The 21605-nt window shown below is 39.1% G+C and overlaps 1 protein-coding gene across 4 annotated transcripts in view; it reads left to right on the top strand.

The window, feature by feature from the left end:
* POU6F2 (POU class 6 homeobox 2) overlaps window positions 1-21605 on the top strand; it is a 323558-nt gene that overhangs the window by 292135 nt on the left and 9818 nt on the right. For all 4 annotated transcript variants that reach the window (XM_069859806.1, XM_069859810.1, XM_069859807.1 and 1 more), the window contains exons 7-8: window positions 2927-3133; window positions 14799-14967. In XM_069859806.1, coding sequence (XP_069715907.1) covers window positions 2927-3133; window positions 14799-14967 — 376 coding nt within the window. The remainder of the gene's footprint in view (window positions 1-2926; window positions 3134-14798; window positions 14968-21605) is intronic.

The following is a 21605-nucleotide window of genomic DNA, read 5'->3' as shown; positions in this document are numbered from 1 at the left end:
GAGAGAAGCTTTCAGGCAATTCCAGTTTAGAAGACTGATGCTCCGAATCACCTCCTCTCTCTGAATATGCTCCATCGTGCTTCACTTTCATACTCTGGAAAATGGGGGCAATAATTTTTATCAATATGTCTGCCCTTTAGAAATGCATTAAGGAGAACTTAAATGATATCTTTGCAGGGTTTGAACAGTTTTAATCTATGCAGCACTCACAATATGGCCTAGCAGGTGGCCTTGCCATTTTACCAGGTCCTCCCATAGGAGAGCTGACCTGCGCCTTTATGGCTTTCTGGTCTTCCTATACAAACTTCATCTAACTGAGAAAGTTTGGTATATTGATGATGACTTCAGCACTCAACCACTTGTTAGCTGAGCTGAGGTAGTGCACTCTTTTCACTCAAGGAGTCTGTTTAAGTTGTTTCATTGGACTTCACAGTTGAGCCTACCTAGAGGCACACGACGAAGCTGTGACTGAAGGAGCAGTCTCTCATTACGACACTGTTACTTGATAGCATCATATCGTAGCCTAATGACAGAAGGAAGAGTGTGACCCTCTGACAAGAGCCACCTGTCCCCCCAGCTTGGATAGCACTGCATGATGCTTTCCTGAGGATGGATTTTCTGGGGTTGTTGCGTACCACCGCTGGCGATTTAAACATGCAGACATCTCTGCAGATCCCTGCTTTTCTTCACAATGCAGTTCATACATACGTCTTTTTTATATAGAATCATAGAGTCATAGAATAACCAGGTTGGAAGAGACCCACCGGATCATCGAGTCCAACCATTCCCATCAAACACTAAACCATGGCCCTTAGCACCTCGTCCACCCATGCCTTAAACACCTCCAGGGAAGGTGAATCAACCACCTCCCTGGGCAGCCTGTTCCAGTGCCCAATGACCCTTTCTATGAAGAATTTTTTCCTAATGTCCAGCCTAAATCTCCCCTGGCGGAGCTTGAGGCTATTCCCTCTTGTCATGTCCTCACTTGGGAGAAGAGGCCGGCTCCCTCCTCTCTACAACCTCCTTTCAGGTAGTTAGAGAGAGCAATGAGGTCTCCCCTCAGCCTCCTCTTCTCCAGGCTAAACAACCCCAGCTCTCTCAGCCACTCCTCATAAGACCTGTTCTCCAGCCCCCTCACCAGCATCGTTGCTCTTCTCTGGACTCGTTCCAGAGCCTCAACATCCTTCTTGTGGTGAGGGGCCCAGAACTGAACACAATATTCGAGGAGCGGTCACAGTATTCAAGGAGCGGTATTTTTAGCAAGAGATTCAGAGTTGTTCCCTTAGCTTTGCATTCTCAGAAAGTAACTTAGAGGTCTGCCCACAAAGCCACTGATGTTTCCACTATACAGTTATTTTAGAGCTAATTTCACACTGTATTGTACAGTTCCCGTTGATATAATATAAAGTAATTGTTGAAATCAATAGGAGTGGGGGTTTTTTTGGAGACAAATTTTCCTTCAAGTTTCATTAGAAAAATCTCTAGCCTGTTTTCATGAGGAAAGTAGTCTTATGACCAGTGTCATCTATTTTTCTCTCTCTCTTTCCATTCATACATCTTTCCATACATACTTAACGGCTTTGAAACAGCTGACTAGTTTCAACAAAATTTATCAGAAATAAAGAGATCTAAAAAGTTATTTAAGCTCCTAAATGGAATGAGAATCAGCATACTGAGAAAGGTACCCTGTTACTATCCCCACTGAGGAATAAGAGGTAGAAATTAGCCATAATCCTTTTTCTTAGCAGCCAAGTAGGTCTACATTAATCAGTGTATGCAATAACGGGCACGGAGCAACTGGGATCATGCTAGTGGAGAAAAGAAGGGATGTGCAGTGTGGTGGATGTTGAGAATAAAGTGGAAGAAGAAAGGCTTCTGGAATGGAAAGACTGGAAGCATTAGAATGGGATAGATTGGCAGCGGGCTATGATGGAGAAAGTCAGATGAAAGGCAGTGAAGGAAATAGAAATGTGCTTTGCTTTGAAAGGTTTGTTACTATTTTACTTTTTTTTTTACTTTTCTTGTTGCAATAATCTAGCTTTATTTGTTGTTTTCTTCAAAAAAGAAAGTTTGTTTTTATTCACAAGTTTATCAGAAGTTTGTTTCAGATGCTCTAGGACTTGTAAAAAGAGTCTTCCAACAGTATAACTTTGCAAACCTAGTAGCTTATGGACTGACAAGCTTTCTTACGGTATCTGTTTGACATCTCATCCTAGTATTGGTTTTACAGGCACAGTCACATTTTAGGAAATCACCGTATTTTGAAATCTGGGATGTCACAAGTGTCTCCTTCTTCAAGTACTTGCCCCAGAAATGTTAGCTAAAATGTTTTATCTAACAGCACCCCTCCCATTGTGTTGTATTACTTCGTTGTCATTCAAAAGCAGCCGCATTTTTATGAACATATCTTGATAAGCTATGCCCTGAAAGGCAGTAATAACTCTTTGTTCCATCCTGATAGTGCATGTGGTCATCTAGAGCACTAGGTATCAGTATATCAGGGAAAATTACACAAGAATCTCAGTTCATAGGTAATAACATTGTACAAATGAGTTGTAGAAAGCAAGACAAATAGGACTGATATTTGCACCTATTTCACTCTGTGTTCAAATGAGGGGTGGGACACATCATCATCCAGGGGCCAGAGCATGGCCCAGCATTTCTTTCACACACTCTCAACCACACTAGATTTGCTGGGGATGAGAGTGGATGGTGGTAAAATGTACAGGTGATAAGTGATGCAACAAATGAGTTTGAAAGTCTTCATCGCCTCAGTAAAGGAACAATTGTTTCCCACCCACAGCCTGCCATTTGTCTCACTGTGCTTATTTCATATAAATTTGATTTAAGCAATAAAACAAGTCATTGTGTGTGGTAAGTATATGTGGCATGTGTGCATTTTCCTTTTCTATGTCCTTTTCTCCAGATTATTGGAACAATCCCATTGATGCCTAATCCAGTCCCCTCCAGCCAGGCAGCAGGTGGAGCTCAGGGACTTCAGGTGCAGCCGATAACTCCACAGTTATTGACCAACGCCCAGGGTCAGATCATCGCTACAGTCATCGGCAACCAGATACTGCCAGTGATCAATACACAGGGAATAACACTGTCACCGCTCAAACCAGGGCAGCAGGTAAAGTGTCTGTAGCCTGAATCAAAACAGATGTGCAGAAATCTTCTACTCCTCACAGACTCCCTCATGGCCTTTCTAAAAACTCCCACTTCTTTCCCATTTTTACTAACCAAATATGAATTCTACTAGACATAGTAAAATAGTGCTTGCTCTATATGTAGTTATAATACAATATCATATCATATTATTTGTTTATACATTATGGGGTTATCCTTTTTTTTTTTCTTCTAAAGGTCATTATAGGGTCAACTGAGAAACTCCGCAGTGAAAGTGTAGTAGGAATATGAGACAGCAGAGGCCCATCTAGCCTTTATAAAGTTCAGTTCCTTCATTAATGGTCACTCAGTAGACTGAGGTTTGAAGTTTTTTTGGAATGTGCAGAGAAATAAAGAAAAACAAACAAACATTCACTGGAAAGTAAGATGTGATTTTGCCTATTTGCACACAGAAAGTATTTTTAGGGAAACCATCATTCACTGTAAGGCACCAAGTAGTTCACAGAATTCAGAGAATTCAGAGTGGGTGCAGTAACTTTACTGAGGTCTGAGAAGGACTCTGCAGTTCTTTTCATAGTACTCTAAAGTGAAATTCATTAGTTTTGTCTGCATCTGTAGATCAAAGGATTATAGTGCCAACTTTCTTCTCTGAAAGGAAATTAAGGATGGAAAAGACATCAAATGTGATTACCAATAAAAGGTATTTATAAAAGTGTCACTCATTTAAATGTTCAGCTTAGCTAGTAGTGCTTGTTTGCTAGTCCTGCCTACACCTCCAGTTGCAGGCAACAGTATGTTTCTGAGAATCCCAGAGCTCCCTGCATTCCAAATTGATGATTTTTTTCCCCGTTTAGAAGTAGAGAGCCAATTGATCTTCGAGATAACTTTTTTTGTTTATTTTGTGTCATATACAAGTGGTTACACTCTCTTTTTTCCATCTTATGCTCTGTGCTATCTAGCAGAGACATTTTCCAAAGCTCTTGTCATTCATCTGCCTTGTATTTTCTTTAATGGGAGGAGACCTACACTACTGTCAAACACTTTTGCAGTTGTTGCATATACGTGGTTTTAAATAAAGTGGGATGGATGGGAGGGTGGACTCTGTGTTTTCCAGCACTGTAAAGCCTGAGAACGGAGTAAAAAACTCAGGAGTTTCCATTTGTATTCCTGGGGATATGTGGGGTGGGATTCTTTGGGGGTTTTTTTGAGTCAGTCCCCTGAAGAGTTTAGGTCTTTCCCTCCTTTAAGGGGGAAGCTCTGAAAAGCATTGCAATCCTGAGATCCTATTTGAAATGCATGAAGTTTAGAAAGTACAGGGGATAGATGTCCTGTATTATTCCCTGAGACCATCTCACCTGCAAAGCAATGCACCTGCTGAGTCCTGCAGCAAAGCAACCTTTTCCAGGCAATGTCCACCAGTGGAAAGAGTGGGGACAGAGGTGTGACCTTTCTCTGCATGGCTGGTGGCACTGGGCTCACATAAAGAGAAAAACTACCACTGTAGCAGTGCTGTCTGAGTAGAAAACATTATTTTGCAAGGTCAGTTTCACAAGGTCCAGCCTCTGCCTCTCACACAGAGTCCTGAGGTCCCAGAGGTTGCAGGAAAAGCCACCAAACAACACAGAGTCTCCTTATCTACACCTGTGGAAGCGTGATCAAGCCAGTATTTTTGATCGGGGGGAAGAAATAATGCAAATACTATATTAAAAAATACTACATATTATAGTGTTTATAGGAATCTCAGAAAATTATTTCTATGTATTTGTGCTCCCTCTACTGGTTCCTCTGCTTTTACTGAAGGAAGGCAAAGGAAAACTTGCCATTGATTTCAGCAGGAGCAGAAAAGAGGTATGAGTGCTTGATTCCTCATAGGAATAACGCTGATGGACAATTGAAAGCAATTGAGCTAGTACTATACAAGCTGTCATATCATTTGAAAAGTAAATAGAGTTACACAAAGTATAAGGAAATTCAGAATTTGTCTTATTGTCTGGGTGAAGACTTAGCCAAACTGTAGGTTTTGTCTAATGGTAGCATATTTAGTCATAAGTTTAAAACCTCGTTTTCATAAGAACTGAGTGCTCAAAATCAAAGGGCTGAGCAGAAATTCAAAATAGTTTTTTTAAATGGTGGCACACTGCATTTGGTGCCTTGTAACTTGATGGCAGAAGCTTCAGAAGGGGAAAAGATAAGTTCAAGACAAGTATGGGAGAAGTTTTTATAATGTCATGAAGAAGTAAATGAGGAAATTATAAATAACATATTAAGTTTTCTGGTTGCAGGTTATCCTAGTTTAACTTTGGACTTGTCACTTCCTTGGAAACAAAGTATTGCAGGAGAGAGAGAGAGAGAGGTGATTGCAAGCAATGACAGTAACCTGCTGCTTGTTAGCTGAGTCACAGTAACTGAACCTGCATAGCCTGTTTTAGCTGCTAAGTAATGCATGCTAATGTGTACTTTTTGCCTGGAGACTGAAGACTTAAATGCCTCAGATACTGTTTGTAGTCAGCTCTACTTAGGTAGACTACATGCGTTATTTATTCATACAACTTTTTCAAACTTGGCAGACTGAAACCTCAATGTCTCCTGATGGAAATGAGTTCATAGATTACTTATGTGTGGTGTAAAGTGGTGCTTCTTTTTCTGCATCATACATAGATTGCTTTTTGAGGTACACAAACAATTCCATTGTAATCTTATTCATCTTGGTGTTAAGAATAAAGAGACATTTCTGATACATGTTCTATAAACTACCTACAGTAAAGATTGTTCCTCTTTAAATTACACTTAGTAGTGAAAGCTTCAGTGTTTTCACTGTCTTCCAGGATTTTGCTAATCAAAGCAGCAGCATCTATGCATATGCTGACAATTCTCCTAGAAATTATAAAGGCTTTCTAAAGTAGACATCTGTTTGCACTCTTGTTGTAGCCTGTGTCCTTTTTATCTCTGTTCATAAACAGGTTTTACTTTGCCTTTAATAATTTTTAGTGCCCATCTCCCAACCATTTCAATTTCCACCCTAATCTCTTTGAGATTTTGTGATCAGAGCTGAATGCCATAGTCACAGTGAGTATCCATCACTATTTTACATAATAGCATTGTAATATTTTCAGCATTATTTCTGTCTTCATCTCGATACAGCCTAACACTCTGCTTTCTTCTAACTATCTCTGCTCATTGAGCTAGTTTTTCAATAAGCAGACGCATCCACCATGATACATCTTTCCTTCCCTGGTTATTACCATATGAGTCACTAATATGGTTCCTTTTAATGTGAATCACTGTTCACCTATCTAATCTGTATTTAACCTGCCATAATGCTCCCCCAGCATATTGTAAACAGGATCTGTAAGTTGTTTATGGTATTCTGTCCTAGCTTAAACTTTCTCATGTTTCTCCTGCTGATTCAACATCACCATTGTTCACTATCTTTTCTCAATGTTTGCTAAAACCATTAAAAAAATTTGATATAAATCCTTTGATATCTACTTATAGTCTCCTTTCTTTAAAAAAGGATTATTTATTCCCTGATTTTATGTTTTTTCGGTTTTTTTAAGTTATTTGTATCTCATAATAGAAGAGTACCTTGTAACCTTAACTTCTGCACCTCCTTCAGGCCTCTCAGGAGGGATTTTGTGAAAATCCAGGTTGTATGGCTTAATGTACTTTTTATTTTCAGGAACAGATGAGCTTATTCCAACAACTTATTAGTATTGTTATTTCCTATCAGATTTGAAAACCTTGTTTAAAGGTGTTCTTTCATATCTTTAGCAACAGTTGTTAACACCAACACAACGGACAGTGGAACCTGAACCATGAATTGGAGTCTTGAGAAATTTAGGAAAGGGTTCACTTCAACTTAGTTACAGAGCAGTTAGGTGTCCAAAGGCAGCTAGTTAACTAGATTTCCCATAGAGACAAAGACATAGGTATGTCCAAGGGGCGACATAAGCTGTCGGAACAGAATTATTTTTAGATTTGTTGAATCTCAAATAGGTATCTTAGAGTGTCTGTTGTCTCCATTGATGATAGAAGGGGCTAGGATAGCTATTATAAGACAGACAACTAAATCTTAAATGAGTGAGATTAGGTAAGAAGAATCCAACTTCCAGTGACCTCTGAGGTTCAAAACACATTCTTGTTTATAAATTCTGTAAACATCTTTCCCAATAATTGATGTTTTCTTAAGTATTTTCTTGCGCATAGCACACAGAAGCAACTTCTACACATCATTATTACACACTGTTCTCCAATGTACCTCATCATCAGGTTCCCTTCTAGCGTTTGTCTGGCTCTTCCCTTCTACATACTAGATTCATTAAATAAGGCCTGTAGTCCCAGTTGTCCTCTGTCTCATTTTATCTACACTGCCAGCCAGAACTTTTCGTATTTCATTGTGTCGTACAGCACTACCAGCTTTGGCCTTCTGCCAACTCTTAACACAATAAAACAAGCTACTAGGCGGAATTTTCTTATGTAGCTAGTTCCCCATCTTCATTGTCACTGGCTATCATGCTCCAGATAAACTGTTGAAAAGACATAGACAGCTCTCAGATGGGTCTTTGGTCATCCTTGTACACATGCTTTCCAAATTTCATGCTGGACTTTTTCTTTCTGTGATCTCATTCTACCACGTATATCCTACACCTCATTATCACAACTCCATGCAATCTCTTCTTTTCCTCTCCCATTAAAATCTAACCAGCTCTCAATCATTTTCTCTCTGTGATGCTCTTATTACTCTGATGCTTTCTTGTTTTATAACAAATGCACTCCTCTTTCTCTTTGTTTGGATATAGCCACTGGGCTGTGTTTTCTCAATCTAACTTTATTATTTTGCTTTCTATATGACTTTAAATGATGAGGATGGCAATTTTTCTCACTTCTTCCTCATTCCTTTACCATGAGCATTGCATAATTCTATTTCATCCATGTACAAATTTACTACATTTTTGAAAATCAAGATTGCCAGACTAATTACTTCTACAAGTGACTTGGTTGGATTTTCCATGCCATAACATGAACAATTGGCTTATAAATCATGCCTCTTCCTGACCAGTTTTCTTTGTGGCATCTACACTTGTAGGAATAGTATATCTCAAAAAAGTCAATATAGCTGCACCGCACCATTGGGAATAGGAAGATACCACTACATTGCCTGCATCATTCTAAGGAACTGAGGCATGAAGAGAGTAAAGCACGGTCCAATGTTTCTGTTACCTTTGAATTATGCACTTACCTACCCATTTAAGTCTGTTACTGTAATACTGACATTTAATCATTCTTGATGGGGGTCAGAAAGATGACCGACGCACCTGATTTATGTAGAAAATTACATCTTCTAAAGAAGCCCAGCTGTGTCCTCAACCTTATTTAGCAAGCCCAGAAACCTCCACTTACAGTGCATGCTTTGAGTGTGATTCTGACCCCACAGAAAGGCTTTGAAAGAACTTCAGCAGATGCTATCAAGGTCCTACACTCAGCTGTGTCCACAGCACACTAGCACTTCTTTGCTGTGACCGTCATTTTGAGCTGAGTATGTGCAGAACCTGTGTTAACCCAAAGAGCACTTTTATTCTAGTTTCCAAATGTAACTTTTATGTCAGTCTAAGCCGTGTGTATAGAGACCTTTTATACTATATTATACTAAAAGAGAAGATTTTCTGGAAGATTTAAGAAAAAATTTTTGAAGCCCATTCCTGGTCATGTAGTACGAGTAGGTTTCAAGAAGGATTTCCTCTGCTGTGGTGTTCTCAAATCATGCAGTGGCCACAGCTCACCACTACTCTTTCTCAAAAACAAATGTATGGCACATTTTAGGAAACACAGATGACGCAGAGAACTCTGTGTACAGGAAAAATGGAAGCATGAAACACTTAAACTGTTACTTCTGCAAGGCATTATTATAGCATTTCAAAGAGTTTGGGAATGTCTTTTTATATCAAGGTATTTATTTTTCAGTACCTTCCGTGGACTTTAATCTTTACCAGAGCTAAGGTCCATATTTCCCAGGAAGAAATAGATGACATCAGAAAAAAATTGAAAATCTTTATCTATATCATAAAGGGGATTGTTTAAAATGTATCTCTTGCTCTTTGTGCCACTCCTCTTAGTTTCATCCCTTTTGCCCTTTTTGTTATACTTGTCTTTTTCACCTCTGTCTTCTCTAATTTGTTGTGTTCCCTCGTCTCTCAGATTTCCTTTTCACTGAATCATAGAAAAATAGGACTGGAAAGGACCTGAAGAGGTCATGCAGTCCATTCCTCCCCCTAGGCAGGATCAACTGTCCTTATATCATTCTTGACAGATGTTTGTCTAACCTGTTCTTAAAAACTGTCAGTGATGGAGGTTCCCTGACATCCCTAGGCAACCTAGGCCACTCTCCTTAGCATTAGAAAGGTCTTCCTGATGCACGACCCCAGACTCCCTTACTGCAGCTTAAAACCTTTACTTTCTTTTCCCTTCCGCTAGGGCCATATTTTGTCCTTGCTGTTTTACTAAGCCCTGTAAAACCAGTAGCAGTTCCGTTGCAGTACGGGGCAATAGTCTTTCAAAAGTTGGTTCTTTATTTCCAGTCAGTTTCTTCCTCTTTGCTTAGCTTGTGCAGAATATCTTGCTACTCTCTCACTATCCTGCAACTTTCTGGATGCAGAGAACACCATCCCTGATCTCACAAGAAGACCTTAATACAGGATGTCAGTCAACCATCCCAGGTGTAGGACTGTCCTATTTAAGAATAAAATTTAGTCTTACAGACCTAATTAATTCTTTTCTTCTGCAATTATCAATCTATACTATCTTCACTGTTGACAGCACTGATGTAAAACTGATGTAAGAGAAATAAGAATCAGACCCTTAGTATTTTCCAGTTTATTCTTATAAGGTATTATGCCACACTTTATGCTTCTCATATTCATCTTCTTCCTTTAGCTGTAGTGTGCATTCATATATTTCTGCCAGATACTGATCAGTGTTGCATACAGTCATCATTCTCGGTGTGTCTACGATATCCTCCTACTCAGAATGGCACTTACAGCAACTGCTTCTGTAATTTCTGTGCCTCCTTCTGTCTTTGGATGGAAAATGCACAACAGCCATAAATATAATTCATATCATATATATGTGTCCAAAATTGAGAAAAGTCAGCTATTCCAAGTTTGAATTGATTCTGTCATCTGGACTCTAATTCATAATCTAATCGTTGCCTCTCCTTAAGGCTATTTCTGGAGTGGAAATTACAGTGGATGAAAAGAGAAAGAGTATTTTAATGCAATTTGATGACACAGATAACTATCATTGTTCTTTAAGCAGGACATTTACAGCTTAACAGTCATGTCTGTAAAACAGGGGGTGTGCTGAAAATTATGTAGGGAGTTAAACACGGAATCCTCCCTCAGTCCCTGGTCAGGCCTTAAGGTGACTCTTCAGCTTCTCCAACCCCATTGTTCCCTTTCCCCTCATAAGCAATGAGTTAGAAAACAATCTGTATATATCCTTTTTATATTGCTACTACAGCTAAGGTCACTGTGCATCCAGACTTCACTATACATTTTCCTTTTCGCCCAGCCAAATTTTGACAATTTCTTACATTTGTCCAAAGATTTCTGGATGCCTGACAAGAAAACTACCAGGCTTCAGGGTATCCTAGGTGTTTCAAAAATAAATTTAAAGATGTGGTGTGCGATACATCTACAGAGAATCAGACATTTCCTAGACTTAACCAGGAAACTGCACATGGGCTATGTAGTGACTGTGGCTATACACATGGTTTACATGCACAACTGGAGAATGCAGAATTCCCTCTCATTCTGGTGCTTCCTGGAAGCATGAAATTTATTGTGTCCTTGCTTATCAGTTGAGATGTTCAGTGACCAACTCGATCCTAAGCACTTTTGTAGGAACTCCACAGGTTTTCCCTGCAGTTTATGCCAGTGCCTCACTGTCACATTGGACAGCTTTTCCCAGCATCTAATTAAAATCTTCCATGCTATTGAGCCTCATTCTCTCTACTATAAAACGTAAGATAGACTCATCGTCTCCTCTTTTCATTAGGTCTGCCTGTATTTGAGGCTAGCATCATATCCCATTCAGTCTTCATTTCTTCAGTTTAAACAACCCCAGTTCATTACAGGTGTCTTCATAATTCCCAAGTAACTCTCACACCTTTAGCCCCTCTGATTATTCTCCTCCAGTTGGTCCAGATTTTTTCTGAAGTGTGGTGTCTAGCCATGGACAAAGTGCCCCTCCTGCAGAGTTCTTTTCAGTGCTTAGTAGAATCATAGAACCATTTGGGTTGGAAGAGACCTTTAAAGGTCATCTAGTCCAACCCCACTGCAGGAGCAGGAACATCTTCCACTAGATCAGGTTGCTCAGTGCCCAATCCAATTTGATCTTGAATGTTTCCAGGGATGGGGCATCTACCACCTCTGTGGGCAACCTGTTCCAGTGTTTCACCACCCTCAACATAAAAAAAAGTCTTCCTACTATCCAGTCTAAATATACCCTTTTTTAGTTTAAACCATCGTCCCTTGTTCCACTGCTACAGGCCCTGCTACAAAGATGGTCCCCATCTTTCTTACATATTAAAAGGCTGCAATAAGGTCCCCCTGGACCCTTCTCATCTCCAGGCTGAACAACCCCAGCTGTCTCAGCCTTTTCTCACAGGAGAGGTATTCTACCTCTCTGATCATTTTTGTGGCCCTGCTCTCAACCTGCTTCAACAGTTCCATGTCTTTGCTTTGCAGAGGACTCCAGAGCTGGACACAGTGCTCCAGGTGGGTTCTCACCAGAGTGGAATAGAGGGGCAGAATCACCTCCCTCGAACTGCTGAGCATGCTTCTTTTCATGCAGCCCATGGCTCAGTTGTCTTTCTCAACTGAGTGCCCATTGCTGACTCAGGTCCAGTTTTTCATCCACCCGTACCCCCCAGTCCTTCTCTGCAGAGCTGCTCTCAATTCCTTCATCTTCTTCACAAGCACCATAGGCTTCACTCCTGCTCCACACACAGCTTGGTGTGGGAGTTGCTTTTTCTGCACTTTTGCAACACCCCAGTGTTGCTGGCAGCATGTTCAAACTGACAGGATCATTTTGAATCCTAATCCTGTATTCCAATAAATCAAAAGTCTCTCCTAGCATGCCATTGGCCTGTAAATTTAGTAACTACATTCTCTTCTCCACCATCCAAGTCATTAAGAAAATACAGAATAGTGCAGAACCAGGACAGCCCTTTGGAAAGCACCATCCATACACACTTCTATTTCAACAGATATTTATCTGTCCTCTTGGTTTTATTTTCCAACTACTTTTGCAGCAATTTCATCTAAACTATGTTTCCCTAGGTTATAAAAAATGTCACACGAGGGAGTGTCGAGAGACTTGTAAAGTCAAACCACCTACTGCTTTTTCCCTGTCCGCAAGGCCAATTACCTTGTCTTAGAGGGAGATCAGATTGGTTTGACACAGTTTGTTCCTAACAACCCGTGTTGTCTGTTGCTACCTCGTTTTCTTGCGGGTGCTTACAAATTGTTTGATTATTTTCTTCAGTACTTTTCCACAGGTTGAAGTTTAGTTGCCTGGTCTATAATTTTGCAGATCTTTCTTTTTAAAGATAGCTACTATAATACTCACAGATAAGCACCAACATCTTTAAGACTGTTCCAGATAGTGCAAAAGCAACTAACTAATCTAAATACAATATTTTTCTTCCCTCACCTAGGCTGAAATCCTTAGGTTTTTCAGACATTCCTCTAGACAACAGACTTGGAGCCCAAATGCCTGCCAGTTTCTGTAAGCTGCAGTCTGGAGTGATGTGGGTGTAATGGATGGGTAGTCCATTTCTACAGTATTCAGAGGAGACCAGCTCTCCTAGTGGACTGCTTCCCTAGGAAACGTTATTATAAAAATAGACGTTCTATGTAGGGAGCTCTCTATAGATAAAATCCAGCCCTTACTGATGTTTTTTTTAAGGATATCCACGTTTGTACCATTCTGAGCTCTGGAAGCCTTTCAATCAGCTTCTCAACTATTATCTGTTTGATAGAGTGCCAGTTTTCTTTTTTAAAATGTGTTTGATCCAAAAAAGCCTCTTCAAGATAATAAAATGTTTTTGTTTATTGATCTCTAGGGAAGTCAGAATAGGCTAAAACTGGTCAGAAAAATAATTTTCATTATCATTAAAGGGTAACTCAAAGTTTCTTGCTTCATTTTATATTATGCCGCTCCATGTGGGAGGTAGAAAAAGGAATTGTAATTTTTTTCCATTCTTAAACAGACCCCTAACAGGAATAATATCATTAAAATTGTTCATATGTATTCCACAGAAAAGTGTCATTTTGAAAGTGATCAGCTACCTTTATCTGCTATGCCATACAATTTGTTGTCTACTGAACATCAGTCATTTCCATGTGTTTTGGGAGCATATTATATATAATTTGAGTATTACTAATGAATTCGGCTCCTTTTCTGAAGTCATTTGTTCAGTTAAATATCAAAAGAGAAAAACTCCTACCCTTTAGAAGTCAAGAAAGAGATTGAAATTACTGACTTCAAGCAAGGCCAAATAGGCCTTTATCTTTGCCCCTTTCTGAGAATGCAGACAACAGCTATCACTTAAAAGTGAAGCCTTTTAGTAGATTTTTGCAGTCTTTTTTGGTCAATATCAAGAATCAACATAAAATAAAGGAATAAGCAGCAGTCACCCGAGTGTATTGGGATTATATTACTGTACTATTAGGCTCTGAAACGGCTGTACTGGACTGCTAGAACCCAATTCAAAACTGTTAGGTCCATTGTGTCCATCCTGCAGAGAGACTGCCCTTTGAATTTGCTGGAAGTTTCATGTGAAAATCAGTACCAGGGAATGTTTCTGGTTTTCAGTCCCATACAAAAGCTTATTATAGGCAGAAGGGATTAGTAGTTCTTTCCTGTCCCCTAGTGAATAATCAAAGACTACACTGTTGTAAAATCCATAAAAGGGGGAAAAAAATATCATGAAGCCAGATTCATATATCACACTGTATCGATCATTTGCATCTACCATACTCACTAGACTTTTAGGTATGTCTTACTTGACACAGTCCTGAGGTGAACAGGACTCAGAAGTTTCACGATGTGTTTTGGACAAGGACAATTTATGAGAAGTAAGATTTCAACATTTCAGGTTGTTTGCTAGATAAAATGTTGCAAACCAAATTATTCCTCTCTGTAGGAAAGGATTTTTTCCCCCAGTTTATCTCTTCTTCCCCATTACCGCTTTTCTTGGCTCTGGTCCTGCAGTATGAAAGGACCTTTCTAAAACAATGCCAATTTATGTAAGAATGCATGTAGGGAATAAAAGTCGGGCTTCCTGAGTCATAAAACAGGTAAGGACATGTATTTATTAAATCGGGATGCTGTTGGGAATGTCATAGGTCTTTTATCATCTGTTTCAAACAAGTACTTAGCTTCTAATTAGCTTAAGTTTCTGATTAAACTGAGAAGAAATTGGGAAGTCAGAATTCAAAGGAGCTCAGTTTGCTCCTGCTGTAACACTGTCACCTGAACTATGTCCGTGGTATTTAATAATTCTATGGGATTTGTTCCCCAGAGGTAGATGGGTGAGCTGGTGCACTGAAAGTTTCCTATTACTGCTTCAATTTTCTAAATACCTATTTTTACATTTTAACATATAGCTCCATCAGCCCTCCCAGACGCAAGTGGGACAAGGAGCCTCACAACCCAATCTCCTGCATTTGGCTCACAGTCAAGCATCTATGTCTCAAAGCCCAGTGCGCCAGGCTTCCTCTTCTTCCTCCTCATCTTCCTCCTCTTCAGCTTTGAGTGTTGGCCAGTTAGTCAGCAGTAAGTATTGCTCCCTGGCTCTCCTTAATTTTCCCCTTTGTTTGTCCTCCTTGCTGCTGAGTTTCCTGATCTGCTTCCCCTTCTTTTATTTTCCATATAGTAGATTGTATATTGCTAAGCAGAGTGACCCTTGCTAGTAAGAACTGCTAAGCGCTGCCATGGTAAACATGCCTTGAGAATTTGTAATCAATGCTAAAAATGGTCCTAAAAATGGTAGCAGCCATTAATTGACTTAGAGGGCAACTCTTTTACCTAAAATATAGTTTATATTCTTTGGAAATTAGAAGGTTTTGGATCAGTCAATGTAATGAATTATATTGCTCAGAATTTTGTGAGCTGACAGATCCTCCTACTTTTGGTGAGGCTGCTGTTTGTAATGTTTGTTTGCTCAGTTAGCATGGCAAAGTGTTGTACAAACCCTAGTATCATACAAATCTAGAAGGAGGGACCTTTCTTTTCAGAAAAAGCTTGCACAATTTAAACAAGAAAGAACTGTAACACCGGGGGAGAGTTTCAATGTTACAATTGTAGCAACTGACCTCCTGAAAAAAAAAAAAACAACCCTTTCTTCCAGATCCCACAGTTCAGAGTCTTTGCTATTACATTGTTTTGATAGAGCAAAAACAGCAGGTTAGAAGTATACCTAAGAAGTGTTAACAAGTTTTGCACATCTGCAAATATCTGACATTATTGGATGACCTTGTTCAAAGATACTCCACGTATATATTTCATGTAAACAAACACTAGAGCTCACACCGTACTGGTAATGTAAAATATATGACTGAGGCAAGTTTATGAAGGGCTTGGAGAAACTATCATGCAAAGGAAGATATGAAAAAAATCTTGGTTAGATTATTTCAGAGATTGTTTATATGGGGCAATTACTAGCAGAGCTCTGGTGGTAAAATTATGCTGGTATAACTCCCAGTGTGAATACTTTTATTCTGGAATAAAAATACCTGCATTGGTAGCTGTAAGTACTATAGATATAATTTATATATATATATATATAATATATAAAATATTAATATATGTATTTTATATATATATAAAAATATATAGACATAATTATAGTGATATACTACTATTGCTCTGTCAGTAAATTTTCTCCTGTAGACCAGCTTGTAGGAAGAAGACAAATAAGAGGCTTCATGTTTAAAATACATGAAGTTACCCTTTATCTTTGTGGGAAAGTTGACTAAAATAGCTAGTGCAGAATAAGTTACATTTCAATGGCTAATCCAGAATAGTCTCCCTTGTGGACATTCTTATGAAAAAATATTCTAGAATAACTATTGAGAGTTACTCTACCCCACAATATTTATACCGGTCAATTTCCCCATGGGGATAAGCACCCTACACAACAAAAGCAGCATGAAAGAAGCCCATTTAAGTTTACAGGATAAATCCTTCTAAAGTTAGGAGATGCTAGGAAAATAATTTTTGTTCAACTGCATGCAATACCTCATAGAATATGTATTTTTTATAATATACAAGGTCCATCACAAAAAAAAAAAATAAATAAAACAAGACTAACCCTGTAGCTCAGGAAACAAGAATGGGAGGGAAGAGACAAAGAGATGGTTATAGAACACATTCTAACCTGCCACAGTGAGACAAGGCTCAACTCAATCGCTTCACTTGGTACAAGTGAAAACGTGTTTAAATATATACATTTTCTTACCCTCAGCTGGAAAATGGCAATGTGCAAGAATGAACAGCAAGTTAAGATCAAGACAGTGCACCAGCTCACACCACTTTCCCAGTGAAGCAGTTTTTAGCTAATAGTGTTACTGTGCTTGGGTACCCACCCACCCTGTTCACCAGATCTGACTCCTTTTGATTTCTACCTCTTCCCAATGATCAAGTCAGTGTTCAAAGGAACCCATTTTTTTTGTCAGCAGAAGATGTGAAAGTAAAATTGATGGAGATCCTCAATAGCATTTCAGAAAACCATATTCACAATTGCTTTGAAAATTGGCAGCATTGTATGCAGATATGTCAACTCAGAAGGGAACTATTTTGAGGGTGAGCACAGTTGATTTTCTTAATTTATAAAATAAAAAACAGTTACAGGCACAACCCTGGGGGTTTTTTGTGTCAGACTTCATACATTGTGATTAAAATCATGCAATCGTGATTATTTTGTTATCCTTCTTTCAATGCATTCTCAATGGAATTGTTCTAGGGATGCATCAAAATTACTAATGCAACAGGCATGCTGTTGTCCCAGGTTTTGTGCCCTACCTAAACATTTTCTCAGTTTGCATAATATTTGAGGTAGTGAGCTGTAAGAGGGTGAAGGATGGTCTTGCTTCAGGCAGTTGAGGACTGAGGAGCAGAAGCATTCTGACTGCCAAGTAATTCCAATGCAATGGCAGGCAAGTCACTTAAAACAGATTTTTCACAAGTACTCCTTCAATATCCAGCTTGAGACTCTGGGCTTTAATTTACAGAATAAAGTGGTACTCACAGTTACAATTTTAAGTACATTTTCACTGTGGAACTGTATAAAGAACCATTTAAAGACAGTCTAAAAGATCATCTCCTACTTGACCTAGGCTGCGTACCCAAAAATGCTTTTTCCCTCAATATCTGTCCATTTCTCTGTGAATGAGAAGGGAAAGACCCTCATCTTGTAGAAACACAAGAAAATAAATTAAGATTTAATAAAACAGAAGAGCTTGAGAGGAAATGAATGGCTGTGTCATTGGAGAAGAGCTTTAATAGAGGTCCAGGGCCACACACTGAACATGTGAAAAGGCAGTACAGCAGTCACTTCCTCTGTAATGAAGCACAATTTGTCCTGTGCACTGGACAAGGCAGGAGTCTGGGAAATAATTGGTAATCCAGGACTGGAAGACTATGCTACACTGCATTGTGGGCAACTCTAACTCCTGCATTTTGTAGCTTCTGGGTGTTTATATGTACAACCCTAAGGATGTTCTTTTGGCTTTATTTTCAAGGTTGTTACAAAAGCAAAATAGTAATGTAAATCAGTCATATGATGAGATAATGCTTATATTCATAGCTGGAAATACAAGATCTTCTGTCAGATGAATGGGTGGAGAAGCTGATAGGTGGTTTCATAAACTTGTTGGTTCTGCTCATGAATTTGGCTGAGAGCAGAGGAACGTGAAGCACAGGAATATCAGTTTGGGGAATAAAGGGAGAAACACTAATGAGCATAGACTTTCTGTTTGTTCCTCTCAGACCTGACTCCTTCCACCACTTGTTTTATTCCAGTCCTATTACTATCTCATACCATTCTCCACATTATCTGAGCTCCCATTGCCTCCATGCTTTTGTTCATCTTGCCTTCTCCCTGCAGTAGTTTCTCCACAGCCCTTCATTTCTCAACTCCTCTTTCCATTTCAGTTCCCCTCCAGCTCCCAGTCAGTCTCTGTTGCCAAACCATTCCTATGTCTCTTTTACCAGACTTTTTATTAGGTAATTTGTTTTCTGCTCAACCATGTTTCATCACTACTCTTGTCTTTTTTCCTGTTTTCTTCCTCTAGCACAGTTATTACTACTCTCAGCACAGGTCCTCCCTCCCTCCACTCTAAACTCAAATCCCAGCTACTTAATAGTCTTCAGGGCTTTTCTTCCTTCCATCATTTCTTTTCCTTCAGACTCCAGGTTAATTTTTGCACCCCCTGCATCCAAATCATGCTGACACCACTCCTTCCATCCTTGGAAGGCATCAGAGCAGTGTGGAAAATGATCATCAAGAAGAGAGGCGAGTCAGTCTCTCTGTCTTTACTGCTGTTCTGACCCAAAGCAGGCCAAAGCCACAACCATAGGAGGGTGTGGTTCTTCTCCGTCTGCTTCTGCCTTCGGTTCAAGCATCTTCAATGCAGAGAAAATCGTAAAAGAAAACTCTACACAGAGGTCTAGCAAATCTCTACTGAGGAGATATGTGCTCTGAAGGCTCACCTGCTTGGACTTGTTGGAGACGGACTTTTACTTGGTGTGGCTAGGAGCCAATTGCTGTCATAACAGCTATCTCCCTGACACCTCTCAAAGCAATGTTTCAAGTTGTAGGGAAACTGAAACTTCTTAAAGAGGTTATTATATATTTTTATCCTGGGCAGAACAACCTGTTTTATTACCCTCATTCTCAGAAGCAGTTGCCCTGAAATTTGTCTTGTAATGGCAAATGCCATGGAAACTTAGCCATAGTCCATATCCTATTACCTGTGATAATGAATGGCACAGAGAAGACAGTTGGATTGCTTCTCCCTTGCTCAAATAAAGAAAAATCAATTAAGTCAAGAAAAGAAAATACTCTGAGTAAAGGGAATACTTTTTGTAAAATCTGACTGAGGAAGATGTTGCGCTTGGGAATTGATTCACTGAGACCCAGATCTTATAAGCATTTCAAAGGGAAAGGCTATTGATGGAGATCTCTTGTACGAATGCACAACAATTATTACACATAAATAAAAGTACCTGTAGTTCTTGTAAATGCACATTTCCAGCTTCATCCACTCCCTAACTATTCAAGACCAACCGGCTGAGTAGTAAGAGGGGCACATCAAGTCATTTCTGCCATTCATATAGTGTTATCACACAGACAGAAGTAACATTCATCTCTGATCCTTGATGGCGGTTCAGGATGTCCATACACACGGCATGTAGCCAGCCGTGAACTCGAGCTAACACTGCAGGTATAAACCTTCTTGAGCTGGCACGTAAGTGACAACGATCCATGGCACAAGAGAGCTACCTGCTAGTTTTTACTACTGCAAGAAGCAAATATGGTCAGTTCAGCAGGGAAAGGTTGAACTACCCATGTAATGAAACATGAAAAAGGCAGACAGGAAACATGAAAAAGGATCCTTTACAGCTGTTTGTTGTTGTTGATAATCCCATCTTTTTAGATAAACAGTCTTAATTGGTCTTCCAACCTAATGATTCTATGATTCACAAATTTGAAAATTGTTTCATGTGACCCCATTTGCATACAACTGTGACTGCACACAGGGAAATAAATAGACAGAAAGTCATTCATATTTTGCTTTTTTGCAGAATCCATTCAGATCCCCAAAGGGCAAGAGCACCACTTTGTCAAGCCTATGACTCACAGTTGAACAAAGCATTCTTAGTGTCCCAGCTCCCATGCTGGCTAACAAAGCTTTGTATAACTGGACTACAGTCGAAACCTAGTGTCTGCGAAAGTCCATTCAAAGTCTTTTAGTGGGATGAAGACTGCAATGCATAAGTAGTCGTGAAAGAAACCGATAGGCATGATGGCAGCAAGAAACAAATTGTGGGCTCCTGAATATCTCTTTAATTGCTTTAGCCCTCCCTAAGCAGGAATATTGTTGTTACCTTTTCCTTATTCATTCCAAAGCTGCAGCCCAGTCCTCCAGCAGAGGCCCTAGGGTCAAGTACCTTGGTAGACATATGCTGTATTTCAGTAATTGTTGCTAAATATAGTAAAGTTCATGCAAAACTAACCATATTCAGCTGCTTTATTCTGATAATCAAATTTATTAGAGCCACATAACTTCAATAAGTTCCTCTAGAGCAAGGTTCTGCGCACTTACTGTAAAGTAACTCTCTTTACATGAGGCTGCCTCAGATCAGTGAAATTACTAAGGTAATATGATAAAGGGATCAGAATTGGTCTTTAATAACTTTAGTGTTCCATGTTCATTGTTTTTATTACTTTTACTTTTCATTCTAGTCACTTTTTCTTTATGATTTTACATTTTTTTCTTTAGTACATTTCCTGATTTTCAAAAAGGTGCATTTCCTTCCTTTTCTTATTTACTTCTCTTTTTTTATTCCCTGTAAAATTTTTTTCCATTTGGATTGCTATGTTCTTTATAGTTCTCCCTTTTATGTCATCCTCTCCCCTTTATCCTGGACCACCAACAAGTGCTAGTTCTTCTAAAAACAGAAAATTACAGTTGTTTCCAAAGAAAAGATTGTTTAAAAGAAGCTCTGCCTAAGCAAGGAATCCAACATCCATCTCTGTTTTTCCTGTTCCTTCTGTATGATGCCTTCGTGTTTTCTCATCCTCTCTCTATTCTCTTTTCTCTTCTTTGTTTTCTCTTCATTCAATTCTACATTATTATTCCTCCTTTTTTTCCATTTCTTTTTCCTCTCTCAGAAGCATCTCTTTTCTCATTTCTTTTAATCCTCCACCATAAGTTCTTTCTGTGAAAATCACTGGATTTCCCTCATGCTCTGAGATTTGTGTCTCCAATAAGTTCCTTTCTTCCTTCCAAGTTAATTTTACTGTCATTTATTACTATAAATTTAAAATGCCTCCCACAAACAAATTATTCTTCATTCTTTCCCCTGAAATCCAGTCCATTTTCCATTAACAATATTTTCTCCAGCCCCTCTTATCCAATTTGCTTTCCATTGGACTTCCTCCGCCAGCTATTCCTCCTCCTTTCTGACTGGGGAAATCATGCCTGGTAATCCCTCCATGGTAGAGCTCTGCACAACAGAAATTTACTTTATTCTTCAAGTTGTACTGATGAAAATCAGAACAAATTTGTACTTACTAACAAACTTATGCAGGATGTTAGAAGAATTCAAAAGTGGGAATCATATTCTTTTCAGTAAGAAAAAAAAAGGGATTTTCAGTGCAGAAAGAGAGCCTGTGGATTTTATTTCTT

Source organism: Phaenicophaeus curvirostris, chromosome 6 (genome assembly GCF_032191515.1).
Source record: "Phaenicophaeus curvirostris isolate KB17595 chromosome 6, BPBGC_Pcur_1.0, whole genome shotgun sequence".
Lineage (NCBI taxonomy): Eukaryota > Metazoa > Chordata > Aves > Cuculiformes > Cuculidae > Phaenicophaeus > Phaenicophaeus curvirostris.
The sequence above is the reverse complement of the archived record's forward strand: the minus strand, read 5'-3'. Positions and strand labels throughout refer to the sequence as shown.